We start from the raw sequence: 19,076 nt of genomic DNA, 5'->3' as shown, positions 1-19,076 counted from the left end.
GGGCAAGAAGGTATTGGAGAGACTTAGTGTGGTATGCTCTGTTATGTCATATTGAACATGTTACGCATAGAGTCTTCTTTCATCATTGTAGAATTGAAATTCATTCTAAGTATAACTTCCCCCCGTTGCTCTTCCTTGTAAAGATGTAAGATAGAGGCGAGGGAGGAGAGCACAGCACAGCACAGAGCAAAGTGGGAGGTCATTAACAGCAGAACAGCCTCATCTAATAAATCTGCTTCTCAAAAGCTGAAAAGAGGGCCCTGGAGGGCATAGCTGGCATGGAAGTGGTTGTGCACATGTTCTGCATTTTATTTTTATGTTGGATTTCTCTGCATACTTCACATGTTCAATACAATGCAACCCACAAGGTTCCTGCCTCTCTTGCAAAAAGCTTTGCACATTGACACAGAAGATACTTACTTCCCTGCTATCAAACTCCAAGGGATGAGGGCATCTCTTGAGTCCAGACCAGAAGGGGACACCAGAGGTGGTCAACTGGAAAAAAAGAAGACAGTAACATTGTCATAAAGAAGGTAAAAATTAGAATACATCATCAATAACTTTTGAGTTATAGAGTTTATAACTCGATACCCAGGTGGTTGCAGAATGGAACTGGACAGGCTGGGTCTGGGGGCACACAGCCCTAATTCTAGATGATTAAATCCGCTACAAATGGGCAAGGGCCAAGTGTACCCAGATTACTGGTAAGAGCACAAAATCCCTATCATTTGAAATAGTGTGTATGGAGACTGTAGAGGAGAACAGTTTGAGTAGGTGCAAGAGATGGGGCAGATGGTTGACGTTGAGGTGTCTGAAAGGGATTTTGATGAGCATTTCCCAACCTGGCGTTTAGATGCATGTAGGCGTGTCTGCCTCACGTCAAGCTTCTGAAACAGTTGAGAGGGCCCGTTTTAGGAGCTGGCACAACTTCTGCGCAAAGGAGATGCTAAGAACACAAGCATGGCCTCCACACACAACCATGATCAATGCATATCTCCACAAACAATACAAAAAAGGGAAATACGAAACAAAACAAAACATTGGCTTATTTACTGCTCCTAGAAGAAAAGGGACATTTATATAAACTGTCACTGAGGGCCCAGTACAACAAGTCCCTGTAAAGTCCAACCTAGGGGTGCAGTCCTTCTTCTACCAGTTGAACTTGTTGGAAGGTAAAGCCAAGGTCACAGGTGAGGCAGAGCCTGAGGAGGCTGAAGGTGGAAATGGGCATGACGGGAGGGGCTTGATGCCCCGATGGGGACAGATGAGGTACATTATACTGCTGCAGAGTGTTTGTTTTTGGTAGATGCTTCAACCTGAGGACCTTTGGATTGAGAGGGCAATGACTGTGACATCAGAAGTCTTGCACCCACTCTGTGTCTGCTGAGTCTCCTGGCTGGGGTACAGTAGTAGGTAAAAACCTGAAGAAAGATCAGAAGCTGAAATGATGGTGGCCTAGGTTCTGCGAACCATTCAAATAATCACAGTTTAAGCAAAATATCCCCTCTGGGTCTTTCAAGAGCAGAGATCCTTTCCCTGCATATGCTGGGACAGCAAATTTCCTTCTGAGATTTCCATTGCGCACATGAAGGATAATGAAGATTCTTATGTGTGTTTAGGACATCGCATTCATATAACGCTAATGTGGAAGCACTTGGAGCGCTGGCTTCCGAAGACGTATGTGCTTTAGTCAACCCAGTGCAACCCCAGCGTCTTGACAGCACTGTGAGGTAAGTCTCCAAAAGGAGCAAACAACAGTCCAGTCTCTTACCATACAGCATGCACATCTTCGACGCCGAAGACCACTCAGACACAAGGGGTGAGCATTGCTCTCACACAGGTAGAGATGATGAAAGGCGCTGGGCCTTGGTCTTTCTTACTAGGAACTGCATACCCCTGTGATCTTGACTTTCTCATCTGTTGCCATGCCATGGTAGGGAAACGTCTGAGCATCGCCTTCATGGGCTCCATGAGGCCACTGTGCAAGCTTTTGGGGGCTGGACTGGGAGCTAAAAGTATCCCTGATAAATGTTATCCAGTCACATATAGCAAGCACAATATAAGTGAGACGAATTTGAGGAGGCCCCGTGACTAATTTAACAGCACAAGTTCCCAAATACCTAGGCTAAAACTATTCTATGTTAATACCTCAATGCTTTATTGTTCCGCAGGAGAAAATCATACACATACTATAGGCAATTGTACTGTTCTTGTCCCTTAGAGTTGGGGATGGGGCTCTATGGTCTGAAGATCTCTCTGCCTATACAACTGTTGATGTGACCCTAGCTTGCCTGGGTCCCGTATGGCCAGGCCAGCATTTGGTGTTTATTACGAAGTTATAATAAGTATACTTTCACATGCGACAAGAACATTTCAATACAGTATTTACCCTGGAGAAGGCAGGCAATCATTAATACTGGTTAGTAGGAAAGGTATACTGCCCTCCTAAAAATGGAGAAGGGTGTGTGTATATCTGTGTGAGTGAATGTTTGAATGCACGGCATTCCTTTTGTTTCAGGATGGGGGTTACTATTGGCTATAGAAAGAGAACAGAAGTACACCATCTACTGAAAAACAAACAAGCATTGGGGAAACCAATATGCCATATCTTTTAGAACAAAGCATAGAGTTTGTGGTTTTGCCACTATTTGTTTATATTACGTAAAGTTGAACAAATAATAATCAAGGTGTCCACCAGTGTGTAAGCATGCATGCACATGCACAGCCGGCCATTTTATTATTCTTTTACTTTTAGTTGATGATGAGAACCATTCAAGGGCGAGCAATGCTGGGCATGCAGTGTATACAGGTGCATCCATCTTGGAAGGTGTTTTATTCTTTTAAACCATAAGAAAAAATATTTGGAAGAGGACGCCTTATAGCAGTGGCGTAAAACAAAATTATGCATCCCCCTGCAGAATGTGCAGCCACTTAGCCTCTCATATCTTACATATGTTCATTGGTCTTGGTCTAAATGGGGCACCCTGAACAGCATAGGGGCCCCTGAAGGGTTGGGGGAGGTGGCAGTGCACCACGGGGGTGCAAAGGCCTATGTTATGTTCTGGTTTATGTTATGGGTTCCTAAGCGTACTGATGCATGCATGAGTGATCATTTTTAAATATTTTTGTTTACTTTTATAAACTGTTATAAGATAGCTGATTACATACCAGTAAATTAAAAAATGAATTTGCATGAGATGCCACAAACAGTTCAGTAAACATATGCAGCTCCCGGCCTTCGAAAATATAGGTAAAAAAAGAAAATTACAAAATAGAGGGGAAGAGGAGTAGATGAAATGAGATGCAGGGAGTTGTGAACACTGGGCGATGGTTGAATTCACAGGAGCACATCCTCCAATGGATGCAGCATGATGGCAGTGCACTGTTGACTAGTCCTTGCAAAAAGAAAATAAATAATTAAGAAATACATTTTTTAACGAGCATTGAGAACGCCATTAGATCTGGCTTTTGAATAAAAGTGCCTTTTGTCTCATTGATGGGTTTAGGCACTCAATAAGTCACTATACATGTACTTTCAATCATCTCTGCACACCTGCATTCATTCATCTTCCAGGTAATCATTCTTGCATTCACTCACTGTCATTACTACAATAAAGCACACACAACCTCAACAACATATGCAAGATAAATGAAAAGTATATAGGCAGAAAAAAGACAATATGATGTTGTCTAAACACGGCAGCACATGCTTGCAAAAACTAAACTAAACATAAGCGGGTTTCTGTCTTGCAGAGGTATTGTACATAGTCTATTGTTATTTTAAAGTTCCAGCATATTTTGAACCAAGGTGTTGGCCATCTTGGAAAGGCAAAACAATGATACACTATTTACAAGGGGCAGTATATCAAACAGAAAATGGGATGGAAGGATGCTTGCAATGAGTCTAACCACTGGTAATCGCTCGGGGTAATATTCCAGCTCATCTCTCTTTTGCCCACTATGCACCTCAGATTAGACCCAGCTATATTCAAATCAGTCTTGACCCTGCTCCAATCAGAACAGTCCAGCCTGAACTGCCCCGCCAGGCTCTCTCTGAACCGGAATGCAAGCAACCTAACCACTGGCACTATGTACAACAGCATTCCAAAATGGCTGCCGGTTTTGCCGGAAGAGGCCAAGTGGGAAGTGGTGCACTGCAGGTGAAATGAGCAGCGGCAAGCAGTCTGTTAGCAACGCCTTGTGAGCTATAGTATCCTCTTACAAAAAACTGAAATAAAAAGAGGATGAGCAAATAAATGAAAAGGGAACTCTAAAAGGAAAACACTAAAAACTAAGGGGCTGATTTAGAGACAGGCAGACAAAGTTTACTCTGTTGGATGACATTACCTCCCCCATCCAGAGGTACCTCGGTCAGTCAAATTTAGAGATGTCAGCCAGACACATGGATATCTCTCTATGTTGACAGGAACTGCATTCATAGTCACTACTGTCAATATAGGAGAAGACATTTGACGAACTGTACCATGATCCATATTGCCTGGCCGCCAAACTGTTCAAGTGTTTTGTGTTTGAAATAAAAACTTTCAAAGTGGGAGTTTGTTTCAGAAAAAAACAAAAAATAATGACCTCCACACCCTGACTTTTTGCACAGAGTGTGGTGGTCATTTCGGGGTTTTTCCTGTCCTTCTAAACCAGATTTTTTTCTGGCGACGATGGACAGGAAAAAAAAGGCATTAAATCAGGGAGGACGACATAATGCCCTTCCTGAGCCAGCTCCTACTCCGTCAGGCCGTAATAGGAAGAATTCTGTCAACCGTGCCAAATGGGGCTCCATCAACGGAATTGAATATGCTACTTACCAGTATGCATCTGTTCTTGGCATGTAGGGCTGCTGACATTCATATCTGTGCATAGATCGCCGCCTAGTGTTGGGTCCGGATGTTTGCACGTTGTTGTCCTGGAAGAGTCTTCGAAGTATCCTTGGATAGGTGACTCCTCCCCTGGACTACAGTGCGCATGGGCATCCTCTCCATCCTCAGATTGTTTTTCGCCATTGTGGCAGTGATGGAGTAGATACAGAAAGTGATGACCATGCTTGCAATAATTCTGAGAGCTGCAGCTGCGACAGGCGCCGGGGAGGAGGGAGGGCGATATGAATGTCAGCAGCCCTACATGCCAAGAACAGATGCATACTGGTAAGTAGCATATTCAGTTCGAGGCATGTGGGCTGCTGAATTCATATCTGTGCATAGAATACATAGCAGTGCCCTCTATTGGCGGCGGCTACCCGTGCCAGCTGCAGCGGTCTGAAAAAGTGTTTTGAGAACAGCCTGTCCTACAGCTGCCTGCTGTTTTGACTGCACATCTACGCAATAGTGTTTTGTAAATGTGTGTGTAGTGGACCATGTGGCTGCTCTGCATATATCATGCAGGGGAATGTTTCCTAGGAAGGCCATGGAAGCCCCCAACTTGCGTGTTGAGTGGGCTCGTGGTGGAATAGTTAATGTGCGTTTTGCCTTTTGATAACAGATTTGAATACACTTAACTATCCATCTGGCTATCCCTGCTTTGGAGATGGCGTTACCTTTGTGGTGTGGGGCAAAGGCAACGAACAGTTGTTTTGTCTTCCTGAAGGGTTTAGTCCTGTCGATGTAGTACATGAGGGCCCTCCGTACATCTAGTGTATGTAATGCCCTCTCTGCAACAGTTTGTGGGTTTTGGAAGAAAACGGGCAGTTCAATAGTCTGGTTCATGTGGAACTGCGATATTACCTTGGGCATGAATTTGGGGTTGGTACGTAGTACGACCCTGTTGGCGTGAACCTGAATAAATGGCTCTTGAACGGTTAGTGCCTGGAGTTCACTAACTCTTCTTAGGGAAGTGATCGCTACCAGGAAGGCTACTTTCCAGGTAAGGAATTGAATCTCGCATGAGTGTAGAGGTTCAAAGGGTGGACCCATCAGGCGTGTGAGGACCAAGTTGAGGTTCCACATTGGAGCCGGTGGGTGACTAGGTGGAATGACTCGTTTGAGTCCTTCCAAGAATGCTTTGATGGCAGGCACTCTGAAGAGAGAGAGGTGCTGCCTGGTTTGCAGATAGGCTGATATTGCGGTCAAATGGACCCGTATAGAGGTGTACGCCAGATTGCATCGGTATAGGTGTAAGAGGTAACATATGATGTTGTGGATGGATGCGTCCAGCGGGTTAATGTCATTATTACCGCAATAAATGACGAACCGTTTCCATTTGGCTGCATAGCAAGCTCTTGTAGTGGGTCTCCTGGCCTCCTTGATGATGTCCATACAGTCAGGTGGCAGATTGAGATAGCCAAACTCTAGGACTTCAGGAGCCAGATCGCCAGGTTCAGCTGTTGCGGATCTGGGTGCTGAACCTCTCCATGGTTCTGCGTCAAATGCGCGGGTTTGATCCGCAGCCTTTGATGCGGTACCACGGAAAGTTCGAGGAAGGTGGTGTACCACGGCTGGCGTGCCCACGTGGGAGCAACTAGGACGAGTGTCAGGGAGTGTTGTCGGAGTTTGCGAGCCACCAGCGGTATCAACGGTGCTGGAGGAAAAGCGTACGCAAATTTGCCGGACCAGTTCATCCATATCGCATTGCCCTGCGACTGCGGGTGTGGGAATCTGGCGGCGAAGCTTTGGCATTTTGCGTTTTCGCTTGTCGCGAATAGGTCTATTTCTGGGTGACCCCACTGCTGGAAGTACGGTTGGAGTACCGATGGGTGTAACTCCCACTCGTGCATCTGGTGGCTGTGTCTGCTGAGCAGATCCGCCATCTGGTTGTCCTTGCCGGGGAGGTGTTCCGCCATGAGGAACATGTTCCTCTGAATGGCCCACTTCCACATGCTCTGAGCCAGATGAGACAACTGTGGAGAGTGTGTCCCTCCCTGCTTCTGTATGTAGTACATTGCGGTCATGTTGTCCGTCCGGATCAACACGACCTTGTTGCACAGATGTACTTTGAAAGCCTTCATGGCCAGGAAGATTGCCATCAGTTCCAGAAGGTTGATGTGCATCTTCTTCTGTTGTGTCGTCCATAGTCCCTGCACTGTGTAGTGGAGTACATGAGCTCCCCATCCCTGGAGAGACGCGTCCGCTGTCAGTACTATTTGTGGAACAGGCTCTTGGAACGGTCGGCCCTTGCAAAGGTTTTGTGGATTCCACCAATGCAGAGAGTTGTATGCCCGACCGCTCACCAACACTAGGTCTTTCAACTGTCCTTGAGCCTGATTCCACTGACGTGCTAGGCACTCCTGAAGTGGGCGCATATGTAATCTGGCGTGCGGGACTATGAAGATGCAGGAGGCCATCATGCCTATCAACTGCATAAACACTCGCGCTGGAAGCGAGTGGTTGTCGTTGATCCTCACTAAATTTGGCTGAGCTGTGGCCGCCAGAGTGTCTATAGTCGCACCTAGGTACTGTTGTACGTGTGCGGGCTGGAGATGAGACTTTGGGTAATTTAGTGAGAATCCCAGACTGTGAAGAAGGTGAATGGTACGGGACACGTGGCTTGCACATTGCTGGGCCGATCTCGCTTGAACGAGCCAGTCGTCTAGGTAGGGGTAGACGTGTATGTGCTGTCTCCGTAAATGTGCCGCCACCGTAGCTAGGCACTTTGTGAAAACCCTGGGCGCTGTTGTCACGCCGAAGGGAAGGACTTTGAACTGATAGTGCTGCCCCTGAACAGTGAACCTGAGGTATTTTTTGTGTGAGGGGTGGATGGGTATGTGAAAATACGCATCCTTGAGGTCCAGTGATGCTAGGAAGTCTCCCTGCTGGAGAAGCGGAAGGACTTGCTGTAGAGTGAGCATGTGAAAGTGCTCCGAAAGAATGTACTGGTTCAGGGGTCTCAGGTCTAATATAGGCCTGAGCGACCCGTCCTTTTTTGGAATTAAGAAGTAGAGGGAGTAAACCCCCGTGCCCCGCTCGTGGACGGGTACGACCTCGATAGCGCCTTTTAGAAGCATACTTTCTACCTCTTGCTGTAAGAGCGTCAAGTGCTCTGAAGACATAGGACGGTTTCTTGGTGGTATTGTGGGTGGAGTGGAAGTTAACTCCAGACAGTAACCGTATTTTATAATATCTTTGACCCACCTGTCCGTGGTGATGGAGTTCCACGTGGACAGGAACCGTTGTAGCCTTCCCCCGACAGGTGTTATGTGGTCGGGAGGAAGGGAGAGGGCGTCACTGCTTGTTCTTGGGGGAGGACCTGGTGTTGCCGTAGCCACGTCCTCTGCCCTTGGTACTGGAGCCACGATAGCCACCTCGGGTGTTCTTATCGTAGGTGGTCTGCGTATTACCCTTGTTATATGTTTGTTGTGACCCCTGTCCTCTGCCTGCTCCCTTGTTTCCGGGGCGACGAAAGGAGCCGCTCCGAAAGGACTGAGTTTGTAGGGCGCCCATGGACTTTGCAGTGTCCGTGTCCTTTTTTATCTTCTCGAGGGTGGCGTCAACCTCAGGCCCGAACAAAAAGTCGGGGTTGACAGGCTGATTAAGGATATTGTTTTGTACCTCAGGCTTGAATCCTGAGATACGTAGCCAGGCGTGACGTCGTAGGATGACGCTAGTGTTGATGGCCCTGGCAGCCGTGTCAGCAGCGTCTAGTGCACATTTGATGGCAGCATTTGTGAGTAGCTGTCCCTCTCTGATAAGGATTTCTGCACCTTCTTTGTAGGGGTCAGGGAGGTGTTGAAGGAGTTGCTCCATTGTGTCATAGTGCGCCCTATCGTAGCGAGCGAGGAGCGCTTGAGTGTTAGCTATGCGCCATATGCTTGCAGCTTGTGCGGCAACTCGCTTGCCGGAGGTCTCCAGCACCTTGGACTCCTTGTCCGGGGGAGGAGCGTCACCCGTTGTCTGCGAGTGTGCCCTCTTGCGGGCATTCGCCACAACGATGGAGTCGAGTGGTAATTGTCCTCTGATGTAAGTAGGATCCCCAGGTGCTGATCTGTATTTCTTATCGATCCTGGGGTTTATCACTCGTGCCCTGGTGGGTTCCCTGAAAATGTCAGTGGCTGGCTTAAGGACCCCCTTCAACATTGGCAGAGTCTTTACATGTCTTTCTGAGGATGCAAAGGTGTCCATTAGAAAGTCATCTTCGATGATATCAGAGTGAAGCTGTACATCATGGTTGTTCGCCGCCCGTTCAATCAGAGCGTTGAACGCCGCAGTATCCTCTGTGGGTGACGTTTTTGCCCCATATAGTTGTGGGTCCTGTGCATCAAGAGGTGCACTGGGGTCTGCAGGGTCGCCCCAAGTTTGGTCAGGGTCCTGCTGGTCATTAGGGTCCGTGTCCACATGGTAGGGGACTTGTTCACCCATGTAGTCCTCCAATGCATCCGTGTCGGAGCGTGTGGGGGAGGCCCGGTGTGGATCCTGGTAGGGTGAATGAAAGGGTTCATACAGGAGAGGTTCTGTGTCCACAGGCAGCTTCCTCTTTAGCGGGATCCTGAAAGGTTCCAATGGCGGTTCCGAAGTTATCCTTCGGTCGTGGAGAATCATCCTGCCAGTGTCGGCGTCGATGACGCGTGACGGTGACGGCTCGACAGGCGTAACCGCAGTTTTGGTGGCCTGTGTCCTGAGTTGAAACGCCTTCGGGATTGTGGATGGAGGCAAGCCGAAGGTAATGCTGGTCGGCACCGACGAAACCGCTGGATCGATCGAACCCGACTGGTCCTGGAGGGCAGCCTTGGTTTTGCAGCCTGGCATTGCGCCAGGCCGTACTCGGGGCGCCTTAGAGGTCGTGGCCCCCGCCAGGGTCGTCGAGGCGGCTGCAGATATCTTCTGCGCCCGTGGTGCATCGAGCCGAGGTGCGGAGATCACCGTCGACGTCTTCGACACGTGAGGTTTCGGTGTCGTCGAGGGGGTGCTGCGAGGCGTAGCAGGCGGGACGGCCCTCGGTGTCGGTGGCGTCGACGCCGGTAACCGAGCAGGTTTTTCGGCGCCGATGGCCTTCTTCCGTTTGTCGACTCCCATGTCGCCCGTCTCGAGTTCGGCACCGAAGTCCCCCTTGGTGCGGTCGGTGCCGACACGGTGCGCCGGCGTCGAAGGTGTTGAAGGCCTCGATCCGACTAGCGCCACTTTCAGTTTCGGTTTCGTAGGAACCTGAGCAGCTTTCGGTTTCGGTTTCGTGGAAGGGAAACCAGCTGGCTTAAGCGGTAATGGCTGCCGCTGAACGTCCGAGGCCGGGCCCGAGGGCGGGGCCGAAGGACTGCGTGATAGGTCTCGGGTAAGGCCCGAAGGCGATCCCTCGACCGGAGCCATAGTCTGTGGCACTGGTGAATTCTCGGTTTGAACAGGTAGGCCTTGTTCATCATCGGAGCTACTCTCTTCGGCCCCTAAGGCCTCCTCGTCGTCTCCTACCTCGGTGTCGTCTTCACCTCTGTGGAAGAGTGACTCGTCGGCCTCGTCCGATCCGGGTTCTTGGTCGGAAACGGGACTGGAGGGTAAGACTTCTACTTCTTCGACGTCGTCCGCGTCGTCGAAGATGTCAGCTGGGGCCGGTGCCGCGTGCTGCGCTTCGAGCCTCGCCGCTCGACGATGCCGCAGAGTCTTCTTTGAACGGAACCGGGCACAGGCCATACATGTCGACTCGTCGTGGTCCGGCGAAAGGCATTTGTTGCACACCGGATGGACGTCGATGTGTGGGTACTTCGCATTACATACCGGACACCTTTTGAATGGCGTCCTCGATTCCATCGTCGAAGTAGTTGATGGACAGGTAAATGCGAACAAAGTCGGTGCTGGAAGTTAGTAAACTAACAGAGAGTATCGAAAACCGATCGATAAACAGTACCGACGCGAACTAAAGGCCTCGACAAAATTTTTTCCTAACTTGAGCTAAGATAGCACATCCGAACCCAATGGCGGAAAAAAACAATCTGAGGATGGAGAGGATGCCCATGCGCACTGTAGTCCAGGGGAGGAGTCACCTATCCAAGGATACTTCGAAGACTCTTCCAGGACAACAACGTGCAAACATCCGGACCCAACACTAGGCGGCGATCTATGCACAGATATGAATTCAGCAGCCCACATGCCTCGAACACTTAAAGTCCGCAAATCACTAAATTAAGCATGTCAACTGAAGGTTTGGATGGCTAGATATTCTGTCACGTTTGCAATGCAGTACCCTGTCTGCCAAACTCTAAATCAGGCCCTAAAGGACTAGGCAACCAGCCTTGACACTGAAGCGCACTCATATTCAGATGTACATGTACAAGTTATCAGGAAATGCCATCATCACGCGGTATGAGTGTCAATGGCTGATGTGGAATGAAGCATTACCTCATGGACAGAAGCAGAGTGTAAATGACACTCAGATAGATCAATGGCATAAGAGGGCTGGCCCAAAGGCCCTCTATGTATCTGCCTGGATCTATATGTATACATTATTTAAAGATTGTTCTTTAAGACAATATCCTGGCAGACAGCAAATGTCGTCAGATGTTGCTAATAAATTCTAGCAAGAAATAATACACTTCAAATCTTCTACCCCTTCGGTTGGTCAAAGAGGGTAGACAACACCAAAAGCCTTCTCTACAATGGTAATTTGTAAGATTACATGTAAGACAATGCCTATCTAAAGGATATCTGTACAGGAATAACAATCAACCCTTAAATGTTTATTTCTTTTAACACATGATTTTCACAGTCAATATGTTAGGCCTTCGGCCTTTATCATCACCTCATGATAAGCAATCAGGACATATAACCTTTATCATTGAATTGTTACTAATACTAACGCAGATCTATAGTGTTGGGCATAAACTTTCCCACAAGGCAACCATGTATGCCGTAATAAAATTACAAATATGTACACAATTACAGTTCTCAAAACAATATAAAATCCCCCCTAAGAGAGCCTAAAAAGGTTTATAGTAATGCACATCTAGCAACCCCACAGTTTGTTTGGGTGGGACACCAACACAACCACCCTTGGCTACTAGGGCAGTCTGTGAGAAGCCATTTAACAAAATACCCACCTACAGGCGTTAGCACAGTGTAATAACAATCTGCCCTTAGAAGCCCACTGCCTTTAATAAATACTTTTAACAAGAAGTAAATCAGGCAAACTGGTTTTGGCTTAAATTGTCATAATAAAAAGATCAAACCTGGTTTTGGGGCCACTTTCTGCGGCCTGGTTAAGACACTTTATTGCAAAATTAGGGCCCAGGTACTGGTCAACAGAGCCCTGTCGAACCCCTTCCCCATTAAAAGAGGCAGGAGGCAAGGATGCCCCCTCTCACCCTTCCTATTTGCATTGGCGATGGAGCCCTTTGCCTGTCTTATATGGTCTGATCGGCTTCTCACGGGATGGAGGTGGCCTGGCTTAGAGGAAGATAAGATCGCCCTCTATGCTGACGATGTTCTGCTGTTCCTAGCAGACCCGGCTCAGTCGGGCCCCGATGCCTCCGAGCTCTGAGTCTCTTTGAACAAACCTCCGGTCTTAGGCTGAACTCGGCTAAATCCGTTTTGGTTCCCCTTCACCCGTCGAGAGAGTGCTTTGATTGGCAGTCGTCGATACCTCTTTGGCGGCAGTCCTTCAAGTATCTGGGTATTTGGGTGGCCCTCCTCCCTGACCTTGTTTGGTCACTCAACGTCACCCCATTGGTGAAGAAGGCCCGGGCTGACCTCCTCAAGTGGCAAACTTTACCACTTAACCCTATGGGCAGAATAGCTCTATTCAAAATGATGGTCTTGCCCAGATTCCTTTGCATGCTTCAGAATACCCACCCCTCTCCTTCTCACGGTTGTGGTTCTGTGAACTGGACAGCATAGCCACCAAGTTCCTGTGGGGGGGTCGAAGGCCTCGACTCGCCCTCGCCCAGTGCCGGATCCCACCATTTGACGGCGGTCTGGGGATGACAAATCTCTACCTTTATCATCTAGCGACTCGGCTTCTCACCGTACACGACTGGTTTAACGGTGGCTGGTCTGACCCGGTATACCGCTTGGAACTGCATATCCTGGGCCTGTCTAACATTCAAGGGATGCTGTATGAGAGCACCATCGCCCAAACTCTACCTGAGGTCACCCGCGGGTGCTTTTGGCCTGGCGAGATTCTTTACATCATACCCACTGGTCGGATAAACTGACCCAGCATACCCCATTGTGGTGCGGCACATGGCTCCGGGAGGTCGCCAACCTCTCGAGCTTTAGAACATGGGCCTCATTGGTATCTCTCTATTGGGTGACGTCTGGGGTGGGAGTCACACACACACCTTCCAAGAATTGCAAACTCTTCACTCCCTTCACGCCTCCCAGTTCTACCGATACTTGCAAATACGACATGCCCTCCACTCTCACATTTCAGATGGCACTTCCCTACACGAATATAGCCCGCCCGAGGCCCAGACCATGACCGGTAATCTAGGGAAGGGGGAATCTCCCGTATCTATCTTTCCCTCATCTATAACACCCCTAACACACTATCACACCTCAGGGACAGATGGGAGGATTGTCTTGGGTACTTGGATGACGCTGATTGGAGGGACGCATTGATGGCTCCCAAAACAGTCACAGCCTCAGCAAGGCTTCGCCTGGTTCAAGTATACTACCTCCACACTGCCTATATTACGCCGCTGCGTCTCCATCGCGCTGGGCTCCGACCTGATGCATCATGCCCCCGCTGCAGCCATATACAAGCCGACTTTTATCACATGGTATGGTGTTGCTCCGCTATTACATAGGCGTATTCAAGTGCATGTAAACAGGCAACCGTCGTGCAAACAGTTATCAAATTACAAATATGTAGCAAAATATAGTTAAAAAACAGCATACAACCCCTTTCAATAGGGCCTAACAAGAATCATCACAGTGAAAACCATCAGGATTTGTTAAAGTGTGTGGCCAACACTAAAATCTAGATCTACTGCAGTAATCTGGGGGATTACATATAACACAATGCCTGTCTATAGTCTTTAACTCAGTGTTATAACACCCAGGGCTATTAGTTTACACAAATACTTTGTACGACAATAAGGCTAGGCCTTACACCTTTGTCATAACATTTCATATAATCTGATCAGACCAATGCCATACCTTTTTCCAGGGCGCCATATCAGGCCTATAGCTTGTGACCCTAACCAACTGTTTTGAGCGTAAGACTTCCCACGAGGCAACCATAAGGCACACAGTCATAAAATTACAAAGGCATACAGAACTAAAGCTTTCTCGGCAAAATATTAACTCTCCTTAGAGCACCTTACAAGGATTCTCACAAAGCAAATCTTTTACATGCATGGCTTGCCACAGGGGCTAACCAACAGCAAAATCCATACCTACTACAATAGTCTGTGAGATTCCACATAACAAAATCCTTCTCTGCAGGCTTTCACCCAGAGTAATTATTCTCCACCCTTAAAAGGATTGATGTGAACATATGCTTTTCACAGTAAATATGTCAGGCCTACTGCCTTTATGGTAACATTTCATGATAAACAGATCAGGCCTATAACCATGATCATTGGCTTGTCACCATAACCAACTCAGTCCTGCTATACTGAGTAAAACGTTTCCGCCAGCCAAAAGTATAGCAAAAACACTCTTGTAAGTTGAGGCAGACAACTTCGTCCAAACAAATCCTATACTCAGGGGAAAGCAGCAGGTTGTTGGGCCTATGCCCACCATGTTGGCATATTTGGTATGCTAATAAACCTGCAGCAATTTTTTTCACCAAATAGTTGTCTTGTCTGATTATTTATGTTACCTGTATGTTGCTGCGTGAGGGCTGGTGAGTGTGGCCGATATTGGCACTATGTGGGCTGACCGACGACGTCGCCGCAGGGGACCCTCATAAGAGGGCGGCCCCTTTAGAGCCACAGGATGGCACACTGAAAAGCCTAGTGTCCGGAGACCCCTTCGGGCTCACGCTCGTCACTTCCGGCCGAGGTGGGGGAAGGGGAGAGGTATAAGTTCCTCCCCTGCCCACCTGGCGGCCTCTTTGTCCCTCACCCTGACGCCGTATCCCTCCCTACCGCTTACCGGGCGTACTCAGGGTGGGGGGAAGGATTTTCTAATCTTTTTTATTTGTTTTGCAGGCAGAGTTACAGGGCAATCCAGAGGTGGAAAGGTACTCAGGGGTACCCTCTTCAGGAGCAGAAAGGGTGCTGAGGCCTAATATCCCCAGGAAGTTTTTGTGGTGGACCCTGAGGTGCGACGGCGCCCCGTCTGTCCTACGGGCGGTTGGAAACCTGTACAACCGGGGGTCGCTTGAACGCCCTGCCCCACGTGGGGGTGGGGGGGGCATGAGTAAGGAGGTGGATCGATGGTTCACCGGAAGTGGGAGGGGCTATCCCCTCACTACCGCTAAGCACCGATTGGCTAAGGCCACGATGCAAGTTGGCCCGTCAGGTGGTAGGCGCGAGGGGCGGCTTGCCTTTGGATCGCCTGTAAGATAACCGACCATGTTGGCATATTTGGTATGCTAATAAACCTGCAGCAATTTTTTGCACTAAATAGGTGTCTTGTCTGATTATTTATGTTACCTGTATGTTGCTGCGTGAGTGCTGGTGAGTGTGGCCGATATTGGAACTAAGAAGCCGGGTACAGGGAGTAAGTCACCATAACCAACTCAGTCCTGCTATACTGCTATACTGAGTAAAACATTTCCGCCAGCCAAAAGTACAGCAAAAACACTCTTGTAAGTGGAGACAGACAACTTCGCCCAAACAAATCCTATACTCAGGGGAAACCAGCAGGTCGTTGGGCCTATGCCCCTCTCACAGTAGTACTCCGAAAGATCTTTTTTGTTGATCACATAAGGTCTGGTGGCAGCTGTTGTGTCTTGCCAGATCTAAAAAGTGGGGGATTCAGGGGTATAAGGTTGGAGAGTGACAAAAGCCCCAGGCACTCCTACGGAGTTCTAAAGAGAAATTAAAATAGAGTCCATTCACATCAGTAGTGTAAGAATACAAGTCACATTAAAATGATGCTCCACGAGTGCGACAAAATTCAGAGTAAGCTCATTGAAAAAGGAGCAGGGAGCGGAGGTAGACAAGAAGGACAACTATCTTGAGCAGGCCGCTGACACAAAGCCCTCTGTGTATACTGTCTTGTAGACAACATGTCTTCAACAAAAGAAAGCTAAAAAGCCTTCTATATAGGAGACTTAAAATAGGTCCCAGATGATGGGGAAGGGTACAGTTAGGACATTAGCATCATTAATAGCTGTCTTGTTTTATATTTATTTTTCTTGTCCGTCTGCCACACTCTGCACTTCTCTCTCTTCCTCTGCCAAGAACATTTTAGATTGGGTAATTCCTTGAGAGTGATTACGTGCAAGGAAATGACAGAGGAGAGAAAGAGAAACAGCGCTGATATGACAGCATACATTTTGGCTGATCCGCAACACACACAAAGTCCTTTCATGACTGCTTTATCTTTCGCTCCCCTTCTCATACTGGTCAAATCAGGACGAAAGAATGTGGGCTGACCGACGACGTTCCCGCAGGGGACCCTCATAAGAGGGCGGCCCCTTTAGTGCCACAGGATGGCACACTGGACAGCCTAGTGTCCGGAAACCCCATCGGGGTCACGCTCGTCACTTCCGGCCGAGGTGGGGGGAAGGGGAGAGGTATAAGTTCCTCCCCCGCCCACCTGGCGGCCTCTTTGTCCCTCACCCTGATGCCGTTTCCCTCCCTACCGCTTACCTGGTGTACTCAGGGTGGGGGGGAAGGATTTTCTAATCTTTTTTATTTGTGTTGCAGGCAGAGTTACAGGGCGATCCAGAGGCGGAAAGGTACTCAGGGGGGCCCTCCTCAGTAGCACAAAGGGTGCTGAGGCCTAGTATCCCCAGGAAGTCTTTGCGGTGGACCCTGAGGTGCGACGGCGCCCTGTCTGTCCTACGGGCGGTTGGAAACCTGTACAACCGGGGGTCACTTGAACACTCTGCCCCTCGTAGGGGGGTGGCGTGAATAAGGAGTTCACCGGAAGTGGGAGGGGCTATCCCCTAACCACAACCGCTAAGTTCCTCCCCCGCCCACCTGGCGGCCTCTTTGTCCCTCACCCTGACACCGTTGCCTAAGCAGAACTCAAACTGGCCTTAAACGCATGATGGAGACAATTAGTGACATGCCTAAAGAGGAAAAACCTGTGTTAAAGGGAGGGTATGCCTAGGGAGATAGCTTACATATTTCACGGAATTCCATCAATCCAACATGCCTAAATAAGCGAGGAAGGCCCGAGTGATAGGTTGGACCTGTTATTAATTTTATGAAACACACCAAGTACTGCGAAGTAGTGACATTTCAACTCATATCAATGGTACTTCCAGGACACATCTCCTTCAGTACACACACCGCCAGACAGGGCTGCTCTCCCCTGGAGCAAAGGGAAGCTAAACACCATACACGGCATAACGCCACCGTTGGCAACGTTAGCTAAGCTTGCAGCCAGGCAGTGGGCTTGTCCAACTAATGTGATAATGTTAAGGGTTGCAAGCATGCACCAAGAGATGGATCCTCGAGACCATCCAGGACAGACAAAAAGACCTGCCCTATAGCCAGGGAGCCAGGCATTTGAGGAAGCTGCCAGCTAACCTGTGGGTTGCGGTGAAATAAGCTGAGGGGGAACATGGGGTCAGAGCATATTTGGCTACCATGATTAAGAAGGATTGTTTTGCCGTTCCCACTGCTCAAGAAGGGGCAAGTATTCGTTCATGTAGTTCACCCTCTTACACGGCAGGTACACGAGGACACCCGTGCTTATGTCACATATCCCATGGCAGGATAGTCACCAAAAGGGGGGAATGGCCATTGACATGCCTTGCCAGGACAGGTATAGCCACTCACACTAACTGGCGCCTCTAGGAAGATAAATGTTAGAAACACAGACTGGGTGTGCTGGGCCCAAAACCCTTCACCAAAGCTGCGGGGGGCATCAGGCTGTCAGGTGTCTTTGAGGGACGGGCAAGGGCATTGAAGGGCCGTAGTGCCTGACACAGCATTTGCAGGGATACAGAAGGGTCCCAGCGGATCCACCAAAGGGACTACAGCGAAACATCTGTCACAGAATCTGGTAGTCCGACACCATTACTGGTGTAAGTATCAAGGGTCACAGGTGGATAGCAGGGACCGGGCATCTATGACCAGTGTAGGTTCAGCAAGCAGAGTAGGCTGCGTAAGTTGTCACTTCACAAAAGGGTGCAGTGTCTAATAACGGACACCATACACTTATTCCCTCAAACCTGTTGTGACACCATTACTATGTTCACCAGGGATCAATCGAAAAGAACTATGAAATTGTCTGGTCAATGTGGCGAAGTACTGCACCCTAGAATAAGACCAAAAGGTGCCTATTAGCAATCAGTTGGGGACAGGTGAACTTTAGTGGTCTGAATTCACCCCCCGGCTCCCGGGGCATGGAGCACGGTCGGGGGAGGCGATGGAGCCTGCGCACAAGAGGTTTATCTGTGCTATGCGTAAAATCACTGAGCAGAGGGGATTTGGCTGCATTAGACATGGGTGCTACACGCCAAATTCACAGGGTGCTTTGAGGACGATGGGGTACATCTGTCCAGTATAAGCATGGACCTGTTCTTGCTGGATAGGGGAGAGGCCCTAGAAATAGCAGGATGTAAGTAGGAATGCCGGCCTTGGTGGGGGGCCGTGGCTGCGACGGTCGCTACACCCAGGGCTGTGGCGGAGTCACAGGGCGATCCAGAGGCGGAAAGGTACTCAGGGGTACCCTCTTCAGGAGCACAAAGGGTGCTGAGGCCTAATATCCCCAGGAAGTCTTTGCGGCGGACCCTGAGGTGCGACAGCGCCCAGTCTGTCCTACGGGCGGATGGAAACCTGTACAACCGGGGGTCGCTTGAACGCGCCGCCCCTCGTAGGGGGGGGCATGAGTAAGGAGGTGGACCGATGGTTCACCGGAAGTGGGAGGGGCTATCCCCTCACCACAACCGCTAAGCACCGATTGGCTAAGGCCACGATGAAAGTTGGCCCATCAGGTGGTAGGCCACGAGGGGCGGCTTGCTTTTGGATCGCCTGTAAGATAACCCACCATGTTGGCATATTTGGTATGCTAATAAACCTGCAGCAATTTTTTGCACCAAATAGGTGTCTTGTCTGATTATTTATGTTACCTGTATGTTGC

General features: G+C 49.1%; 1 protein-coding gene across 2 annotated transcripts in view; it reads right to left on the bottom strand.

Annotated features, from left to right (window-relative positions):
* LOC146797862 (ubiquitin-like modifier-activating enzyme 1) overlaps positions 1-19,076 on the bottom strand; it is a 1,073,449-nt gene that overhangs the window by 616,118 nt on the left and 438,255 nt on the right. For both annotated transcript variants that reach the window (XM_085625059.1, XM_085625060.1), the window contains exon 18: positions 421-495. In XM_085625059.1, the coding sequence (XP_085481185.1) occupies positions 421-495 (75 nt within the window). The remainder of the gene's footprint in view (positions 1-420; positions 496-19,076) is intronic.

This window comes from Triturus cristatus, chromosome 9, assembly GCF_964204655.1.
Source record: "Triturus cristatus chromosome 9, aTriCri1.1, whole genome shotgun sequence".
Classification (NCBI taxonomy): Eukaryota; Metazoa; Chordata; class Amphibia; order Caudata; family Salamandridae; genus Triturus; species Triturus cristatus.
Note: the sequence above shows the minus strand (reverse complement) of the source record. Positions and strands in the feature narration are given on the sequence as shown.